This window comes from Copadichromis virginalis, linkage group LG4, assembly GCF_057382275.1.
Source record: "Copadichromis virginalis isolate Kocher_CV1m ecotype Utaka linkage group LG4, C_Virginalis_male_GT1.1, whole genome shotgun sequence".
NCBI classification, from domain to species: Eukaryota; Metazoa; Chordata; class Actinopteri; order Cichliformes; family Cichlidae; genus Copadichromis; species Copadichromis virginalis.
The window spans coordinates 6,471,094-6,489,714 of NC_140621.1; the positions used below are offsets into that span (position 1 = coordinate 6,471,094).

General features: G+C 40.8%; 1 protein-coding gene across 3 annotated transcripts; it reads left to right on the top strand.

Annotated features, from left to right (window-relative positions):
* The first annotated feature begins 435 nt into the window (after positions 1-435).
* Positions 436-13,107, top strand: LOC146710702 (SWI/SNF-related matrix-associated actin-dependent regulator of chromatin subfamily E member 1-like). 3 transcript variants are annotated; one of them, XM_085453277.1, is made up of 11 exons: positions 436-500; positions 1,026-1,083; positions 2,019-2,062; positions 2,710-2,808; positions 4,167-4,259; positions 4,818-4,949; positions 5,854-6,025; positions 6,161-6,333; positions 6,593-6,694; positions 6,910-7,147; positions 10,865-13,107. In XM_085453277.1, exons 2-11 carry the CDS (start codon positions 1,077-1,079, stop codon positions 11,245-11,247), a joined length of 1,443 nt encoding a protein of 480 aa, XP_085309403.1. In that variant the 5' UTR covers positions 436-500; positions 1,026-1,076; the 3' UTR covers positions 11,248-13,107. The 3 variants fall into 3 exon arrangements, with proteins under 3 accessions (XP_085309403.1, XP_085309404.1, XP_085309405.1); XM_085453278.1 differs by having other exon boundaries at positions 4,167-4,247; XM_085453279.1 differs by lacking the exon at positions 2,710-2,808.
* Positions 13,108-18,621: the final 5,514 nt, after the last annotated feature.

The following is an 18,621-nucleotide window of genomic DNA, read 5'->3' on the forward strand; positions in this document are numbered from 1 at the left end:
GCCATGAAGAACAAAGAGCATGAGGTGTCACACTGAGATCAAGTCCATTTTCAGAAAACCAACTAGCTTCACAACAGGACTTCCCCAACTTAGGGTAATATCACAGGGATGACAGAACTCTTTTAAACACAGACTCACTGGTTAAAGGATTGACTAATAAATCCTTCTGTCTTACAACCACAGGAATCTCCCCCTGCTGGCCTTTATCCTGGCTTAAGGCATTTGATGGTTTCGCTTTTCTGGCAAGAAGATACATCAATATCTTCCACGGTTTACACATACTTTTAAGTGGTTTGGAATACAAAAATTAATAGTTTGGATGTTGGGATATTTTAAATACATGAAAAAAAAAGTATTTTAACACAAATATACTTTTATTATGAAATGCTCATTTCTTATCCGTCGGACGACCTGCTTGAAAAATATCATTTCCGGTGTGTGCGTGAGAGGCGGAACAAGCGGCCCTACAGAGGGAACAAAGGACGGTTAAGTGAATTGCTGTATGTTGTTCCCAGCATGCGTGTATATATAAATATATGCACGTATTTATATTTTAAAAAGTGTCACTGTTGCATTTTGTAACTTCGGGGAAGAAGCGGGAAAACATTTTCATGTGCCAGAGGAAACTTGGGCTGGTTGATTAATTGATGTTGGTTGATAGCGGGAGCTGGTGACTTCTTCGTTAACCTAGCTTTAACAGCAAGGCTTATACTGACGTCGCTTAAGCGTTTTGCTCTTTAAAAGTGTCACATAGTTTTGAATGAAAGCATATTCGTGTTTGCTTACTTTTATTGTTTGGACCTAGAGCCATTAAATTCGATGGATAACTCGTACGAATATGGGACAAAGAGGTTTTGGTGTCGGCGAGTTTAGCTAGTAGGCCTTGTAAGCTAATGCTAACCCAGTCAGCCATTGTTGTTGTTATCCGCTCATTTACCGGTGCTTTTTTCTTCTTCCTCGTTCTACGCCAAAACTACAAAGTGGACTGTAGTTGAGTTCCTTTCTCTTTATGTTTCCCTCTTCAGCTTAACCAGCATGAAAATAGCCTCCATTCCATAGGCCGCTCCTCAGCTGCGATGTCAAGTAAGTAAATAAATCAGTCATTGATATCCTTTATATGCCAACACCTGTCTCATTCTATGGTTCATATATATATGCGACCAGTACACTGGGGAAAATATGTAGGAATACTATTTCATTAAGTAAGGGACTCAGATAACATAAAGCACATTTTTGCGCTGTTTTTGCACATAGGATGCCGTCATGCAGAATTTTAAGCTTTAGGTTGCCATGCTTCATAGTGTCATGCTGTCTAGATCGGTGGACTTTTCAATAAAAACAATATTGAAGAGTGTGTACAGTTGCACTATTTCTCATAGAATCAGATTTGTGTCCTATATGTACTATCTGCCTCTTTAGTCAGTTCCTCGTGTTTTGTATAGACTCAAAGTCAACTGATTCAAACTGGAGATAGTGATGGTAGCCTTTGTTCTGCTCTGCGGTCACATTGAGTTTGACGTTGCAGTGAAATGAGGACTCTGGACTTGAGATGCAGAACACAGTGGTGGAGTTTGAAAATGTACAACTGACAGTTAAGACCCAGAAGAGCATCAGAGTAACACTCAGGACCAGCACAGGCTGGTCGATAAAGTGAAATGCTACAGATCTAGTTTTTTGGCATTAATGGAAATGTAAAAATAAGGAATTGTCTATGGCTGAAAACTGAAAGTAATACTGAATTGCAAAATGTACCTGGGTGACAGCAGCAGTCAGTTGGATTACCTCATATAGAAGTGCATCTCTTTTCAGACATTCATGATGCAGAGGAGTGAAAAATGGGGCTGAAGTACTTTCACAGTAGACAGTTAGGAAGAACCCTCACTGTTCACACTCAAGTGGTATTATTGTCAGGCAAAAGTAAACAGCAGGGAAAACATGTCATTTGTACAGAGCAGGTATGCAAGGATTGACTAACATTTTTTTCTTTTTCTCTTTTTTTTTTTTTAAACTTTGAACAGAACGACCATCCTACGCTCCTCCCCCTCCCCCTGCCCCAACAACAGTAAGTGTCCCACTTTTAGCACCAGTCTTAGTGTTCATGGTTTAGCAGCCAAGGGCCATGTTATTTTTTTGCTTCTTTTCTTTGTTACTTTCCTTTAAATCTTTAATGTGTGAACGTGCCAAGGTTGCCACAAACCTTGTTCTTCAGTTCTCTATCATCGCTTTCACCCCTTTTTCCTGTCATGCCACACGTTTTTTTTTTTTAGGTCTTGCACCAAAGGTGTTTGAGATTACTGATGGGGATCAAGTTAGTTTGTTATTTGACTGAAGAGCTTTGCAGAATCTACCTTGGCTGATGTTATTAGTAGACATATGTGAAGTAACAGAATACATGCTTGTTTTGATGCTTTTCATTTCCTTACATTCAGATGCAGTGCAAAGCACTGTGTAGAGCTGAAATCTGCTGATACACACTCAGTTAAATAAGTTTTTGTTGTGCACTAATTCTTAATGCCATCCAGTTGCCTTTTTTGCCTTGCATGATAAGATCATGGAACAAACAAATCAAAAAGTCAACATATATATATCTATATATACATGTATTTTCATGTTTCCCCCTCCTTTTCACTTATTTATGTTTATCCCTCTTCCTCCTCTTGTGTGTGAGCCATTTCTCATTCGTGTTTTGTCTCATTTGTCTTCCATCAGCAAATGCCTTCCACCCCAGGGTTTGTGGGCTACAACCCTTACAGCCATCTGGCCTACAACAACCTCCGACTGGGAGGGAGCTCCGGAGGCTCCAGCAGGGTAATGAATTGATGGAGCGATTTGAAAAACAAATTAAATGTAACAGAAAGTGTAAAGCACAAGTAAATGTTTTGGATTGAATAAAGGGCCCAGGTATGAGAAGAATGATAGGATTGTAAGAAAGGCTTAGACTGTATATTGAAGTGGGGAAACTGAATATATGACTTGCAGCTTTAAAGAGCTTCAGTTGCGTGCATAAATGTGTGTTGAAAAAACAAATTAATGCATTAAAAAAAAAGTAAGATGTGATGTCAGTTGGAACGTAACATTTGATGACAGCTCTGCTTTTGGAAAAAAATATAAACGGAATAAGATTTATTTTCATATTGACCTGGGGGGGGGGGAATAAAACGTTTTCAATGTGACCAATCCGGCCTCAACAGTTCCTGCACTGCAGTTAGCAGTAATCAAGTCAGATAGAAAGTAGATCTGCTCTTGTCGGACTAGAACACAAGCCTTCCTGTGGGTGTGCATGGTGGCATAGGCAAAACACTACCTTTGTGGTGAATGTGTTCCTTTATTGTTTGAATTATCTTCAAAAGATGTTTTGCCCTTGCCAAATTAGCCAAACGTTGCTAGTTCTTTCAGCACAACCTAAAACCGAATCTGAGATAACTTGTATCACAACAGTAGTTGCCAACCTTTTGTTAAACAAGGTTTTTTCCTTCAGGCTCTGAGTGCACTTGCATAAAACAAGATATATTACAGCAGAACAAAACACCGAGAAAGCAATGCTACAGGAAACTGTTCACTTTGAAAATTTATTTATTTTCCCACTCATTGTGCACTCAGTCAGTGGTGCTGTTTTCTAACATTAACACACATCAGAGCTGGCAGCTTGATTTGTTCACACGTAATCCTCTAGAATTCCAATCCCAAAATAAAGACAATGTTGGAATTTCATTTTTTTTGTAACAAAACCAAAGTGAACAGCCAAAACAAAAAAAAACATTTTCTGCATCACCAGTTAGGGGGTGATAGTAATGTAAATGAGCAGCCTGTGAAACATCTAAACATCATTTGCCTTACAGAGATGCTCTGAAACACTTAAAGCCATTCTTTGGCTTGTAGAACATCTTAACACATCAAAATTGTTTTTATCTGACTGTATGAAAGCATTAAGGAACATTTCAGTATTGTGTATTGTCATGTTTACATTCACATCTGTTGTTTTACCTTTTCCACAAACCATATCAGATCATAATCAGCAGATGTTTTATGATAGTTTTTGTTTTTTCTGTTCACTCTCTAAACCTGGCCCTTGTTTGTTTGTTTCCCTTTGGCTTCATACCTTCCATCTCTCCATTCATACTTTTTCCTCCTTCTTCTTTGTGCCCCCTCTCTCCTTCTTTCCACAGAACTCCTCGGGCATCACCGTCCCAAAGCCTCCCAAACCACCAGACAAGCCACTGATGCCATACATGCGGTACAGCCGGAAGGTAAGCAGGAAGGTAAGACACCCATCCACGGTGTCTGCTTTTACTGCTTGTCCTCCCATCCCCCTGAAAAGCTGGCAGGGGTTTGAGGGTGGGAAACAGCCAAGCCATGACGCCTCACCACCACCTCAGCCACCTAGTGGAGGCTCTCCACTTTGTTTCCGTTGACTCACAGTAGCCTTCTGTGTTTGTCAACATGCAAAATTGCTACATCTCCATATGTTTCCTCTTACGGGGATAATCTGTCCCTGGCACTCTATTTTTCCCCCTTATAGGCTCATCTCTTGCCTGCTTTTCTCTAGTTTCAGAGCTGTAATTTTAACACTGTATGCTCAAAAACAAAATGTGATCTAAAGGATCCTGCATTTAGAAAAAAATTGAATTCCATATATAAGTGAATATTTTCCATCATGCTTTCTTGCAGCACTTAAGTAGTTATGCTTTTCCTTACTAATAATTTCATCCACTGTTTCTTACCTCTGTACTTTGCTTCCCGTATTTCCTTTGTATTGTAACAGTCAATGTCATTTGATCCTGCCTGTGTGTGTGTGTGTTTTGATGTGAATATGAAAGGTATGGGACCAAGTAAAGGCTTCCAACCCAGACCTAAAGCTGTGGGAGATTGGAAAGATTATTGGGGGCATGTGGAGGGACCTGAGTGATGAAGAGAAGCAGGACTACCTTAATGAGTACGAGGCTGAGAAGGTAAGGAGGAGCAAGAGTCTAAGGCTACGTTCACACTGCAGGCGAAAGCGCATCAAATCCGACTTTTTTGACCCTATGCGACCCATATCCTATCATGGTATGCTAGCGTGAACAGCACAAATCCGATCTGGGTCACTTTCGTATGTGGTACTGAATCCGATACATATCTGATGTTTTAGAAAGCGACTGTTGTTTGAATGGTCATGTCACATTAAATCCGCCTTTTGCATCACTGACACAAGACAGACGCAAATTATCAGCGCCGGAGATGTGCCCGAGAAGACATCGTGAATGCTTCCTGGTCATCCAGTGTAGATGTTAGTGAAACTGTTTGGAAGTCAACGTTGGAGAAACGTGAACATTTTGTTTGTACTGTATAATCTGCAGATTCTGACAGAAATCTGCAACTATCCTTTGAAGCACCGCTCCTCTCTAAAACAGCAATAAGGGTCATCATTAGGCCATATGTAAATAACAAAATAACTTTATAACTTAAAGCAAAATTGGGAAACGTAAAGTCCGAAGCAAGTCTTTATGTTAAGGGCCATCAGTCAAACAATACTGTTTGGTCTGGGTCTAAACAGCGCGCGTTGTGTGTGACATCTTCTTTTGCGCATGCGGGCCACTTTGAGGGTTCACACTAGAGCACGTTTGCTGTCACATTTTATTTGTAGTGTGAACAAGCAGACAAGAAAATCGGAACTGAGCATTAAGACCTGCAGTGTGAACGTAGCCTAAATTTCTTTTGTAAGTAACCCGTTGCTCTTGGATACCTTCTTTACATGTTGGCAGTTCAACAGCAGTTGTAGAAGTGACAACTAAAGAATCCCTGCATTGAAAAATAAGAAATGATCAGAGTTGTTTTAAAGGGCTTGTTTTCTTTTCCTGTCCCTCTTCCTCTTAGATTGAGTACAATGATTCTTTGAAGGCCTACCACAACTCACCTGCCTACTTGGCCTACATCAACGCCAAGAACCGGGCTGAGGCGGCAATGGAGGAGGAGAGCAGGCAGAGGCAGTCACGTATGGACAAAGGAGAGCCGTACATGAGCATTCAGCCTGCTGAAGATCCTGATGGTAGGTTAATTATGAAGCTATCTATGATTTTTAATCATGGCTTCACAATGTAATGTAATGCGCTTAAAATAAACACTGACCTGTCTGTCTGTCCTCGTCATGGTTCTGCCCATCTTGTCTTTTCGCTCCACCTAGATTATGATGATGGTTTCTCAGTGAAGCACACAGCAGCAGCTCGCTTCCAGAGAAACCACCGGCTCATTAGTGACATCCTCAGTGAGATTGTGGTGCCCGACGTCCGCTCTGTGGTCACCACAGCCCGCATGCAGGTCCTCAAGAGGCAGGTTCAGTCTCTTATGGTGCACCAGGTATGTTAGCAGGACATTTTTGCTTCCATTTTGTTACTTTGTTTTTTAGCTTGTAAAGCTAATGTGGTGTTAATATTACTCAAACTGACTTCAAAAGCATTGTTTACACTTTAATATAAATGTGCATTCCTCAAATGGGATTGGCTTCCTTGTGACAAGATTTTTGCTTACAACCAAAAGTAGTTGCACTAGTTTTATAAACTGTTTCACATTTAAAAGGAAGGATCTATTCCTGCTGATTGATTGCTTGTGATTTCAGAGGAAACTTGAAGCTGAACTTCTTCAGATCGAGGACCGCCATCAAGACAAGAAAAGACGTTTTCTGGAGACCACTGACTCATTCAATACTGAGCTGAAGCGGGTAAAGCAGCACTGTTTATTTACCTAGAGAGAGCTGAGTGTGTAGGAAGGAAGAGCTTTATTTCTAGATGACTAAATATCCCTTTAGATAGAAATTTGTCACCACAGACTGTTGTGTTGTAAGTGTAGGCCTACTACTTTCCCTTTGCCTTCAGTCTTATGACATTTGCAACTTTTTAAATTCATTTTGTTTAATTGAGTCTTGTGTGTTTCCAGCTGTGCAGTCAGAAGGTGGAAGTGGATATGGAGAAACTAGCAGCAGAGATGGCTGCCGCTGAAGAGGCAGCAAGGCGCCGGGCAGAGGAGCGGGAGCGGGAGGCCGCTGAGCAGGCAGAGAAAGCTGCTCAACAGCAACAGGAGGCTGCTGGAAACAAAGCTGCAGAGAAGAGCAGCACTAATGCTAGCCCCACCTCAGGGACCAAGGAGGAGGACAAACCTACACCAATGGAGACAGGTACCAGTGGGGGGGACACAAAGACATACACAGGGGGGTGGGGAGGGTGTCTGGTTGGTGAGTCTATCCTTGGGTGCTTCATTCTGCAAGCCAAATATCCTTGGGAAAAATACAATCCCCAAGATTCATCAATGTGTGAGAATTTTTGAAAATATTTAAATATAGATGGAAAGTGCTTGTGTGAATAAGGCATGTTGGATAAAACGCTTTAAATCTTAAAACTTGTTTGGATTTAAGTACAATCATAATCCACCTGATAGCCACTGGGTTGATGGAGGAGTCGTTCAAAGCAGTTTCACTGTATATACAGTGGGGCAAAAAAGTATTTAGTCAGCCACCGATTGTGCAAGTTCCCCCACTTAAAATGATGACAGAGGTCAGTAATTTGCACCAGAGGTACACTTCAACTGTGAGAGACAGAATGTGGAAAAAAAAAAAATCCATGAATTCACATGGTAGGATTTGTAAAGAATTTATTCGTAAATCAGGGTGGAAAATAAGTATTTGGTCACCTCAAACAAGGAAAATCTCTGGCTCTCACAGACCTGTAACGTCTTCTGTAAGAAGCTTTTCTGTCCCCCACTCGTTACCTGTATGAATGGCACCTGTTTGAACTCATCATCTGTATAAAAGACACCTGTCCACAGCCTCAAACAGTCAGACTCCAAACTCCGCCATGGCCAAGACCAAAGAGCTTTCGAAGGACACCAGGAAAAGTATTGTAGACCTGCACCAGACTGGGAAGAGTGAATCTACAATAGGCAAGCAGCTTGGTGTGAAAAAATCAACTGTGGGAGCAATCATCAGAAAATGGAAGACATACAAGACCACTGATAATCTCCCTCGATCTGGGGCTCCACGCAAGATCTCATCCCGTGGGGTCAAAATGATCATGAGAACGGTGAGCAAAGATCCCAGAACCACACGGGGGGACCTGGTGAATGACCTGCAGAGAGCTGGGACCAAAGTAACAAAGGTCACCATCAGTAACACACTACAACGGCAGGGAATCAAATCCCGCAGTGCCAGACGTGTTCCGCTGCTGAAGCCAGTGCATGTCCAGGCCCGTCTGAAGTTTGCCAGAGAGCACATGGATGATACAGCAGAGGATTGGGAGAATGTCATGTGGTCAGATGAAACCAAAGTAGAACTTTTTGGTATAAACTCAACTCGTCGTGTTTGGAGGAAGAAGAATACTGAGTTGCATCCCAAGAACACCATACTTACTGTGAAGCATGGGGGTGGAAACATCATGCTATGGGGCTGTTTTTCTGCCAAGGGGACAGGACGACTGATCCGTGTTAAGGACAGAATGAATGGGGCCATGTATCGTGAGATTTTGAGCCAAAACCTCCTTCCATCAGTGAGAACTTTGAAGATGAAACGAGGCTGGGTCTTCCAACATGACAATGATCCAAAACACACCGCCTGGGCAACAAAGGAGTGGCTCCGTAAGAAGCATTTGAAAGTCCTGGAGTGGCCTAGCCAGTCTCCAGACCTCAACCCCATAGAAAATCTGTGGCGGGAGTTGAAAGTCCGTGTTGCTCGGCGACAGCCCCAAAACATCACTGCTCTCGAGAAGATCTGCATGGAGGAATGGGCCAAAATACCAGCTACTGTGTGTTAGGGCTGCTCGATTATGGCAAAAATGATAATCACGATTATTTTCACTGAAATTGAGATCTCGATTATTTGACGATATTTATTTAACCCTTTAAGACCTACTATAGAACCAAGTCCACCAGAGCTTATATTATTTTTATTTATTTTTTTTACATGCTGTAGTGCCATTTGTGGGAGCATTTCAAGTTGCTATACATCAATACAACTGTTATAGCCCATATTTTAATAATATGTATGCATTAAGTCCATAGTAATTACATAAATTGCAAAAAAGTGCAATAAACTACAAAAAAAATTGAAAATCGCTTTTGTTTTGTTTACATATATTTCTACTTGGAGAAATTTAAGAGGTTTATCCCTCAAAACTTTAAATACAATAAAGTTGCAAAAAATAGTTTACAACAACAGGAAATTTATTTTGAGTGTCTTCATAGTTTTATTTTGGAGATACAGCAATTTTTATATACTGCAGGAAAAACAAAAAACAATCCTATGATGCAAATTTGCAAAGAAAACAGCATGTGCATCATTTCACTGTGGGAAGTGTTACGAACAGCTGATAGGAACGGCAAAGCGTGTTTCTGGAATATTATGTTTTTGTTCCTGCAAGCGCTTTTTATGCAATTTTTGCAAAGCTATATGTGGAACGAAACCGTGACCGAGGACAAGCTGATGGCATAAGATGTAAGTACAACTCCTCCGGTTTCATATGCAAAACAAATTATTGCGCTAGCTTACACGGTTCAGGTTCTACAGGGATTTAACAATAGTTACGCAAAACGGAGCGTGCTGCTCTGACCGGCTTTAAAGGGTTAACAATGACTTTAAAAAAATAATATAAAATAGTGTGCAACACCACTGAAGTTCACTGAAGCTTCCCTCGGGTCCTCTTAATCAGCGGTCTCCAACCTTTTTTGCGCCACGGACCGGTTTATGCCCGACAATATTTTCACGGACCGGCCTTTAAGGTGTCGCGGATAAATGAGGGAGGGGCTAATAATCGGCTCAGTCATTTTTAATGATCGTTGAAAGCCCAGATCGTAATCGTGATTAAAATTCGATTAATTGAGCAGCCCTACTGTGTGTGCAAACCTGGTAAAGACCTATAGTAAACGTTTGACCTCTGTTATTGCCAACAAAGGTTATGTTACAAAGTATTGAGTTGTATTTTTGTTATTGACCAAATACTTATTTTCCACCCTGATTTACGAATAAATTCTTTACAAATCCTACCATGTGGATTCATGGATTTTTTTTTTTTTTTTTTTTTTCCACATTCTGTCTCTCACAGTTGAAGTGTACCTCTGGTGCAAATTACTGACCTCTGTCATCATTTTAGGTGGGGGAACTTGCACAATCGGTGGCTGACTAAATACTTTTTTGCCCCACTGTAGATAGGTTTGGTCAGTGGAGTTAATTTTTTTCTTTAACTGTTTTATTAATTTTGCAGAGCTCACAAGTAGCAATGAACATTTAAATCAGATTTACTGGGACGTTACCCAGTTATGACTCCGCACCTTTGATGTGTACTATAATGCCTTCATTATTTGTATTGACTGAATTGTGGGACCAACAGAATGAATGAAAAGGCTTTTTTAATTACTCCAAATTGTAAATGTTGCTAATGGCTAACATGGCTGTCAGCTTATTACTAATAGTTAAACAACTAGCTAATGTGCTGCATGATAGGTTAACATTTATGAAAACTGTTTAGTACGTAGATGTTGTTGACACAATACTTCTACTGACCTCTCAAAGTGCTTTAGTGCTTGTACAGCGCTTTGAGGTGACTGTTGTTTTCGATTTCGATAAAACTGGATTGGATTGAAACTGCTGTAAATGTCAGGTACAGCTACTATTACTTTAGTTTTAGTTGAGTTTTAGCAACATCTCAAGTAAAATTAATCAAAACTGAGCAGAGTTTAGTGGACACAGCATTAAACATCGTTTATACAAATATTGCACTTTTAAGAGTGGTTTAATTCTATTCTTCATTATTCAGGTTTTAAATGTCAATGACATGTGTCTTTAAAGACGGCTTATTTTTTAAATCAGATGTGTTTATACCAAATCTGCATCCATTCCTTTCTTTAGATGAGGCCGCACCTGCAGAGCCGCTTTCAGACCCCCAGGTGGCTCCACCACCACCACCATCTGATACTTCATCGTCTTCCTCTGATAAAGCAACACCTCCCCCTGAGCTCCCCAGGGAGAGCAGTACTCCCAACAGCAGTGCCCCCAGTGATGATGGGGGCAGCAGCAACAGCATGCCTCCTCCACCCTCAGACATCCCACCTGGAGCAGCAGCATCAGGCTCATTCCCAGACCCACCTGTAGGCCAAGAAGCCAACCTCAGTACAGCTAATCCTAATGAGGCCGCAGCACCAGCCCCTCCCTCAGAAGAAGCAACCCCTCCACCACCACCACCACCACCACTACTGACCCCCAGTCAGAGCAGCCAGCAGTACGATATGTAGTAGTGCTGCCTGTACAGTGATGGGTGTAGATGTCCTCCTGGTGCTGCAGCTCTCCCTCTCTGGATGGAGCAGCAGTGTTGTAGTGATGCAGAAGAAGTGGCTCTGTAACAGCTGAGAAATACTGATTGGTTGAGAGGTGTAAAAGTAAAGTCAATACAAAAAAAAATAGTGCGAGAGTGACGTAGATTTTCATCATCCAGCTTCATGTAGCTGCACCAAACGCAGGGAAAGTAGGATTTCCTTTAAAGCTCTGTATGCCTCCTGTAACTTTACTCAGCATGCCTGGTCTGATAATCTGACTTAATTGAAACGTCACCAAAGAGTACAACACCTGGCCCTCTTTGAGTTTGTGCTCCAGGCACTGTGAGAGCATTTCCTCTTTTCTAATCAGGTCACTTGATGTTATTTTTTTTTAAAGTAATCAGATACACACTCAGAAATAGGATAACACAGGGCTGTGAAACAACTGCTCAGCACAAACCGCACCACCGAGTCTGAAAGTCCGTTTACTTTTATCATCAGGGTTTGTATCCCCAGCACTGAGGTCAGAAGTGAATCAATCTGTTAGTGAGACTGTTTTCTTCTTCTTCTTTTTTTTCTCTCTTTTTTTTTTTTTTTTTTTAAGACTATAAAAAGGTTTAACAAAAATAAACCTGAATCACGACTGACTTCAGAGTGAAACGGCTTCAGATGAACGAGAAAAAGCAGCCACGTGCCCCTTATGGTTCAAATAAACACCTGAGATGAGGCTTACTGTATAGACAGGATGTGGTTGAAACACACACATCTGCATGCATTAAGCACATTAACAACCAGTCACAACATTGAAACCACCTCCCTGCTGTTGTCCACTTCATTACTGCAGTGTGAGTGTATCTATGATGTTGTGGTGCTGCAGCGGCTGAGCTTGTTGGTATGCAGCAGCGAGTAGGTGAATCTCAACAACCAGATGAAGGCTGGTAGCCAAGTTTTCCCAGCACAACTGTGATGATCATCAGAGGTTTCAATGCTGTGGCTGTTACGCTCCATGTTTGTTTATTTTTTGGACCACTGCAGAGTTTTATTTTGCGATTCATTTTGAGAAACCTGACATATGTTAAAGGGCCAGCTCTGACAAAAGGACCTCAATATTTTCAGCTCTCACTTATTGAAAAACCTCAATTTTCTAGATAAATTTCATTTGCAGAACTACTACTGTTACTTTTTTGTCTTTTGTGATTTAGTGAACCTTATTAAACGAGTGTAATCCAGGGCAACCTTGGTAATTTGTACTCTTGAATCAGATGCCATTTTAACACACACCCTTGTAAAGTCAGCATCAATTGATTTTTCCATATTCTGCATGTTTGGCTATGTACTAACCTTACCCATGTATGAATCTGAGTGCAGGTCTTGTATAGCTGGAGATGAGGAAAATTAAAGTTCAATACAAAACGCATGAAGATCCCAGCAAATAAATAATGATGGGATCATCTCCAGGGTATTTTTAAAAAATCTGAATAACATGTCTTGCTTTGAGTGTAAAACATTAACTTGGATATTTGTTCCCCTGTATTGAAGTCTAAGTAGAAAGAACTGACACTTGTACTCAGTTAATTTAATTTTTGCTCATTTAACCTGCAAAAGCTTCTCTGTGAGGCGAGGCTTTTGTTTAGACCACAGATTCCTGCTGGCACTACATGCATCTAACTTCACCAGAGAAATGCACAGGTAACCTCACTTATTCATTCAAAGGACTGTTTTCTTACTTGGACTGTTTTTTGGTAGTATGCCTGTCTTTTTTTTCTTTTTTTTTTTGCATTTTTCTTTTCTACTGTCTGAACTTGTTGACCCAAATAAAGATGATTTGTCTTTCTGCTACACCTGTTTTGTTTTGTTTTTTTGTTTTGTTTTTTTTTTTGTTTGTTTGTTTGTCTCCCGAAAGTAAGACTGGATAAGGAGGTTAGTGACAATTTCACTCTCGGAGAAAGATGTTAAGAGTGAGCCAGTGGGTTTTGCTAAGAGGAGGGCTCAGCAACTGATATAATCTGGTACCGAAAGCATATACAGGTCCTTCTCAAATAATTAGCATATCATGAAAAGGTTCTCTAAACGTGCTATTAACCTAATCCTCTGAATCAACGAATTAACTAAACACCTGCAAAAGATTCCGGAGGCTTTTAAAAACTCCTAGCCTGGTTCATTACTCAAAACCGCAATCATGGGTAATCATGCCGACCTGACTGCTCTCCAGAAGGCCATCATTGACACCCTCAAGCAAGAGGATTTCCCCCCAATTTCGCTATATAAATAAACATATAATATCTCCAGCTGAAGCACAGAAATTGGGGACAGACTTATAAGAGCAAAGCCTGCAGCTCCACCGCAGGAAATAAGGAGGAAGTCTGACTGTTGAGGCTCAACTTTCCAAAGAGTTTCCACGGAGTGACGAACATTTTAAAAGCCTGGAATCAGAAAGTCTGATGTGAAAAAAAAAGTCAGATTACAAGAAAAAAGAAGAAAACAGGTGGAGGATAAGGAGCTGTCAGCCTCAGGTGAGAAACCCACTGCCAAAGTTTCCAAGGAATTATACTGCAAGTGATGGTCAAAGTCATTTTTGTCATTTGTTCATAAGAAGGAATTGTAAATGTAATCCTAAAGTAGTAAAATATTGATAAATTACAGATTTATGTGTATGCACTGTTAGTAAATGAGGCCCACTGAAATAACCTTACTCTTGCAAGACATGTATGTATAGAATGATGCTCCAGAAATCTTTCAGTTCACACTCCATACAGCTGTTTTCTTACATTTACTGCAAATTAACCATTTACCTGTTATACCATCTATATGTCAAGCTTCCCAGTCTCACATTCAGCTGTTGGAGGATGAGATCTTCGCTCCTCAAGCGATAATCCCCCCTTGGACTGTCTTGGTGCAAAACCAAGACATAAATCATGTCTCCTGGAAGGGGGAGGACGTACCACAGGCAGGGCACAGCGAGCTGAAATCTCTGAAACCAACTGGCCTTCACTTCCTACGAGACAGAGAAGCTCTTCTACCCCTGTATACGAGAGGAAACAGGACTGGACAACCGTGAATAGGAAGGTTAACAACAAACCTTCAAAACAACTGAACACCAACGACCAGGACCAGGATCTTCCCCAGTCCCCCAAACCCCTGACAGGCCATCACCCCCATCACCCTCCTCCTCCTCCCTTTCTCCCTCCTCCCCACACCTGAAATTCACTGAAGAGATGATGGAGCGGGTCAATGCTGGGCTCAGATCTACCCCCCGGCCCAATCCCTCTTTGTCCCCCATAAACCCCCCACCAAAGCAGCCAAAGGTTCGCCACCGAGCCCCACCCTCAACAGAGCAATCGAAGTCACATTGCCCAGCCTCGCCCCCCTTAGTTCCTCCTTACCACCTTCATGCTTTGTCTCCGCAGTCTGATGTGTGATGTGTGGAGGGTCCGGGCTGCGAGGATTATGGCAGTGGTGACTTTTCCCAGGAGAAGCTGGGACCCTGTTTACTAGAAGGTTTTAAAATTTCTGTACTTTTAGGTGACAGAAGGAGACATGTGGCCTGGTCAAAACACAGAGAGCTGCACTCTAAAAGATCTTTAAATATAGTAAACATACCTCGTGTGCCACAGACTGCTCCCAAACACGAGGGGACAAGTAATGCCTCTTAAGTTGGCTTTATTAAACGTTAGATCTTTAGCTGGGAAAACATTTTTAATTAATGATTTAATCACTGAGCACAGCCTTGATTTTATGTTTTTAACTGAAACTTGGTTGGACCAAAATAACAGTGGAGCTGTTCTCATCGAGACGACCCCTCCTAACTACAGTTTTATCAGTGAGGCCAGGGTGAGCAGGAGAAGAGGAGGGGTTGCTGTCTTATTTAATGAATCATTTCAATGTAAGCAGCTATCTCCTGGAAGTTTTCAGTCTTTTGAATATGTGGCTTTACAGCTGAAGGCCCCATCCAAAGTTGTGTTTCTTAATGTTTACAGGCCTCCCAAATACTGCACAGACTTTTTTAATGACCTCAGTGAACTGCTGTCTGTGATCTGTGTTGATTTCGACTGTGTAATTATTGTTGGGGATTTTAACATCCATGTGGACAACCCTCAGGACAAAGGGACTAAAGACCTGAGTAACACTCTGGGCAACTTTGGGCTGACTCAGCATGTAACAGAGGCCACACATAATAGAGGACACACTCTCGACCTACTGATCTCCAAGAGCCTGAGCATTTCAAACATTACTGTGTCTGATGTGGGCCTGTCTGATCATTACTGTGTTTTCTTTGAAAGTAAAATCTCAGCCCACACAAATATATCAACAGCAGTGATCACAAAACGGTGTATAACTGAAGACAGTAGTGAGATCTTTAACCAGGTCTTCCCATTAACACCTGACCTGTCCAAAGGTTCAGTCAATGAGCTCGTCAATAGCTTTAATGCAAAAATGTTAAATGTAATGGATACTATTGCCCCCATTAAGGTGAAGGTTATCTCTGGAAGGAAAAAGTCTCCATGGAGAAACTCCACACTGGTGAAAAATGAAAAAAGAGAGTGTAGGAAAGCTGAGCGCAGATGGAGAAAAACGAACCTCCAGGTTCATTATGACATTTATAAAGAGAAACTTCACAATTATAATTTACAGCTGAGGAGTGCAAGAAGGTCCTACTTCTCTGACATCATCACTAAAAACAGCCATAATGCTCGGGTCTTATTTTCTACAGTTGACAGGCTAACAAACCCTCCTGTGTCAGTGGCAGCTGAACTTCATTCAACCATGGCCTGCAATGACTTTGCCAAATTCTTCACAGACAAAATCCAAAAGATTAGACAAGCAGTTGGTACATCAACAGCAGATCCAGGATATGTACTGTGTCCACCGAAAAACTGTTTAAACACCATCAAACAGTTTCACCCTATTAACAGCAAAGACCTGGAGGACATCTTAGGTCAACTGAACTCCTCCTCCTGCTGTTTAGATGTCCTGCCAACAAGTTTTTTCAAAAAGGTCTCAAAGACTTTAGAGTCAGACCTGTTACAGATCGTCAACTTTTCCTTAATGTCAGGTGTGTTTCCAGAACCACTAAAAACTGCTGTAATCAAACCTATACTGAAAAAGGACAATCTTGACAAGACACAAATGAACAACTACAGGCCGATCTCAAATCTCCCGTTTTTAAGTAAGATCATTGAAAAAGCAGTTTCTCAACAGCTCAGTTACTTCTTAAAACAGAATAACTGCTATGATGCCTTCCAGTCAGGTTTTAGACAGAACCACAGCACTGAAACCACTCTGACAAAAGTGTTTAATGACATATGTCTGAATACAGACAGTGGAAAAATGTCAGTCCTAGTTTTACTGGATCTCAGTGCAGCATTTGATACAGTTGACCACAACATATTACTCAAACGACTGGAGAACTGGGCATGTCTTTCAGGAACTGTACTAAACTGGTTCAAAACATACTTAGAAAACAGGAAATACTTTGTATCAATAGGTAACTTCACATCTGAGCAGACAAGTATCACATGTGGAGTTCCCCAAGGTTCCATCTTGGGACCCCCTCTGTTTAACATTTACATACTCCCACTGGCACAGATTATAAAGAACAACAAAATAAACTACCACAGCTATGCAGATGACACACAAATATATATCACAATGTCACCAGGAGACCGAGGCCCTGTACAGGCTCTTGGTAAATGCATTGAGGAAATCAATGACTGGTTGTGCCACAATTTTCTCCAACTAAACAAAAACAAAACTGAGGTAATAGTCTTTGGCGCCAAAGAAAAACGATTACAGGTCACCAGAGAACTTCAATCTATACATCTAAAAACCACAAACCAGGCGAGAAATTTGGGTGTAGTGATGGATGCAGACCTAAACTTAGAAAAACACATTAAGACAATAACAAAGTCAGCTTACTATCACCTCAAGAATATTTCAAGGATAAAAGATCTGATGTCTCAACAGGACCTGGAAAAACTAGTCCATGCATTCATTTTTAGTAGGCTTGATTACTGTAACAGCATCTTTACAGGTCTACCTAAAAAATCAGTCAGACAACTACAGCTCATTCAGAACTCTGCTGCTCGAGTCCTCACTAAGACCAAAAAAGTGGACCACATCAGTCCAGCTCTGAGGTCTTTACACTGGCTGCCTGTCCGTCAGAGGATAGACTTTAAAGTTCTGATGCTGGTCTATAAAGCTCTGAATGGTTTAGGACCAAAATACATCAATGACCTCCTGACCCAGTATGAACCTTCCAGATCCCTCAGGTCATCTGGATCCGGTCTTTTATCAGTACCCAGAGTCAGAACCAGACACAGAGAAGCTGCATTCAGCTTTTATGCTCCTTATATCTGGAACAAACTCCCAGAAAGCCTCAGATCAGCTGAAACACTCAGTTTATTTAAATCCAGGTTGAAGACTCACCTGTTCTCAGCTGCATTTGAATAAAGCACCAAATCCACACTTTTAAGCTTAAATTTCAAAACTTACACTAACTACTGATCTTATCTATTTCTGATTTTATCTGTTTTGATTTTATATACTGTTTTGTTTGTTTGTTAAGCTTAAATTTCAAAACTTACATTAACTACTGATTTTATCTACTGTTCTGATTTTATCTGTTTTGATTTTATATACTGTTTTGTTTGTTTGTTTGTTTGTTTGTTAAGTGGGTTTAGAGCTCTGGGTAGCTCCCCAGCTGGGTCTAGACTGGGTCTAGAGAGTATTTTAAATTCAGGGAATTTAAAATAGAAAGTAGCTCGTCCACAGAAGGACTGGTAGCTCCCCTTACGATAAGGGTTCAGATCGCGCGAACAGGTGTGAAATGTGTGTGTTTAGTTAGTTTGTTTGTTTGCTTGTTTTAATCAATTTTAAATCATGCTTTTTATTTGTTTTTGTTTCTAATGTCTCTGTAAAGCACTTTGAATCACCTTGTTGTTGAATTGTGCTATACAAATAAATTTGCCTTGCCTTGCCTTGCCTTGTGGTATTGATGGTATTTTCCTGGGTATTGATATTGAACCTTAAATTCTAGCACATGATGACTCTACCTGAATCATGTAATAAATTCAATCTGCTCTTTGCTGTTAAATTCAACATCATTTTGGTAGTGTTCTTTACACACTGGCGATCCTTCTAACTGTACTGTCACAGAATTACTTGATATTGCCAAGTCATTTAATCTGGGCTTGTTCAAAATCACTACCCTTTCAGCTTGTTCGTGGCCAAAAGTGGCCACCAACAGATTAGGTTTGTAATTTTTATTATTTTTATGTTTTTTTGCCATTTTTTTCTGCATAAAGCTTTTAAGTAAGTTCAGTTCTTTTCATAAATATAAAATAATTATTACTT

Excerpts from the sequence above, each read along its gene's own strand:
- LOC146710702 (XM_085453277.1), top strand. Across the intron at positions 6,334-6,592 it reads AGTCTCTTATGGTGCACCAG|AGGAAACTTGAAGCTGAACT; the intron begins GTATGTTAGCAG and ends TTGTGATTTCAG. Across the intron at positions 7,148-10,864 it reads ACCTACACCAATGGAGACAG|ATGAGGCCGCACCTGCAGAG; the intron begins GTACCAGTGGGG and ends TCCTTTCTTTAG.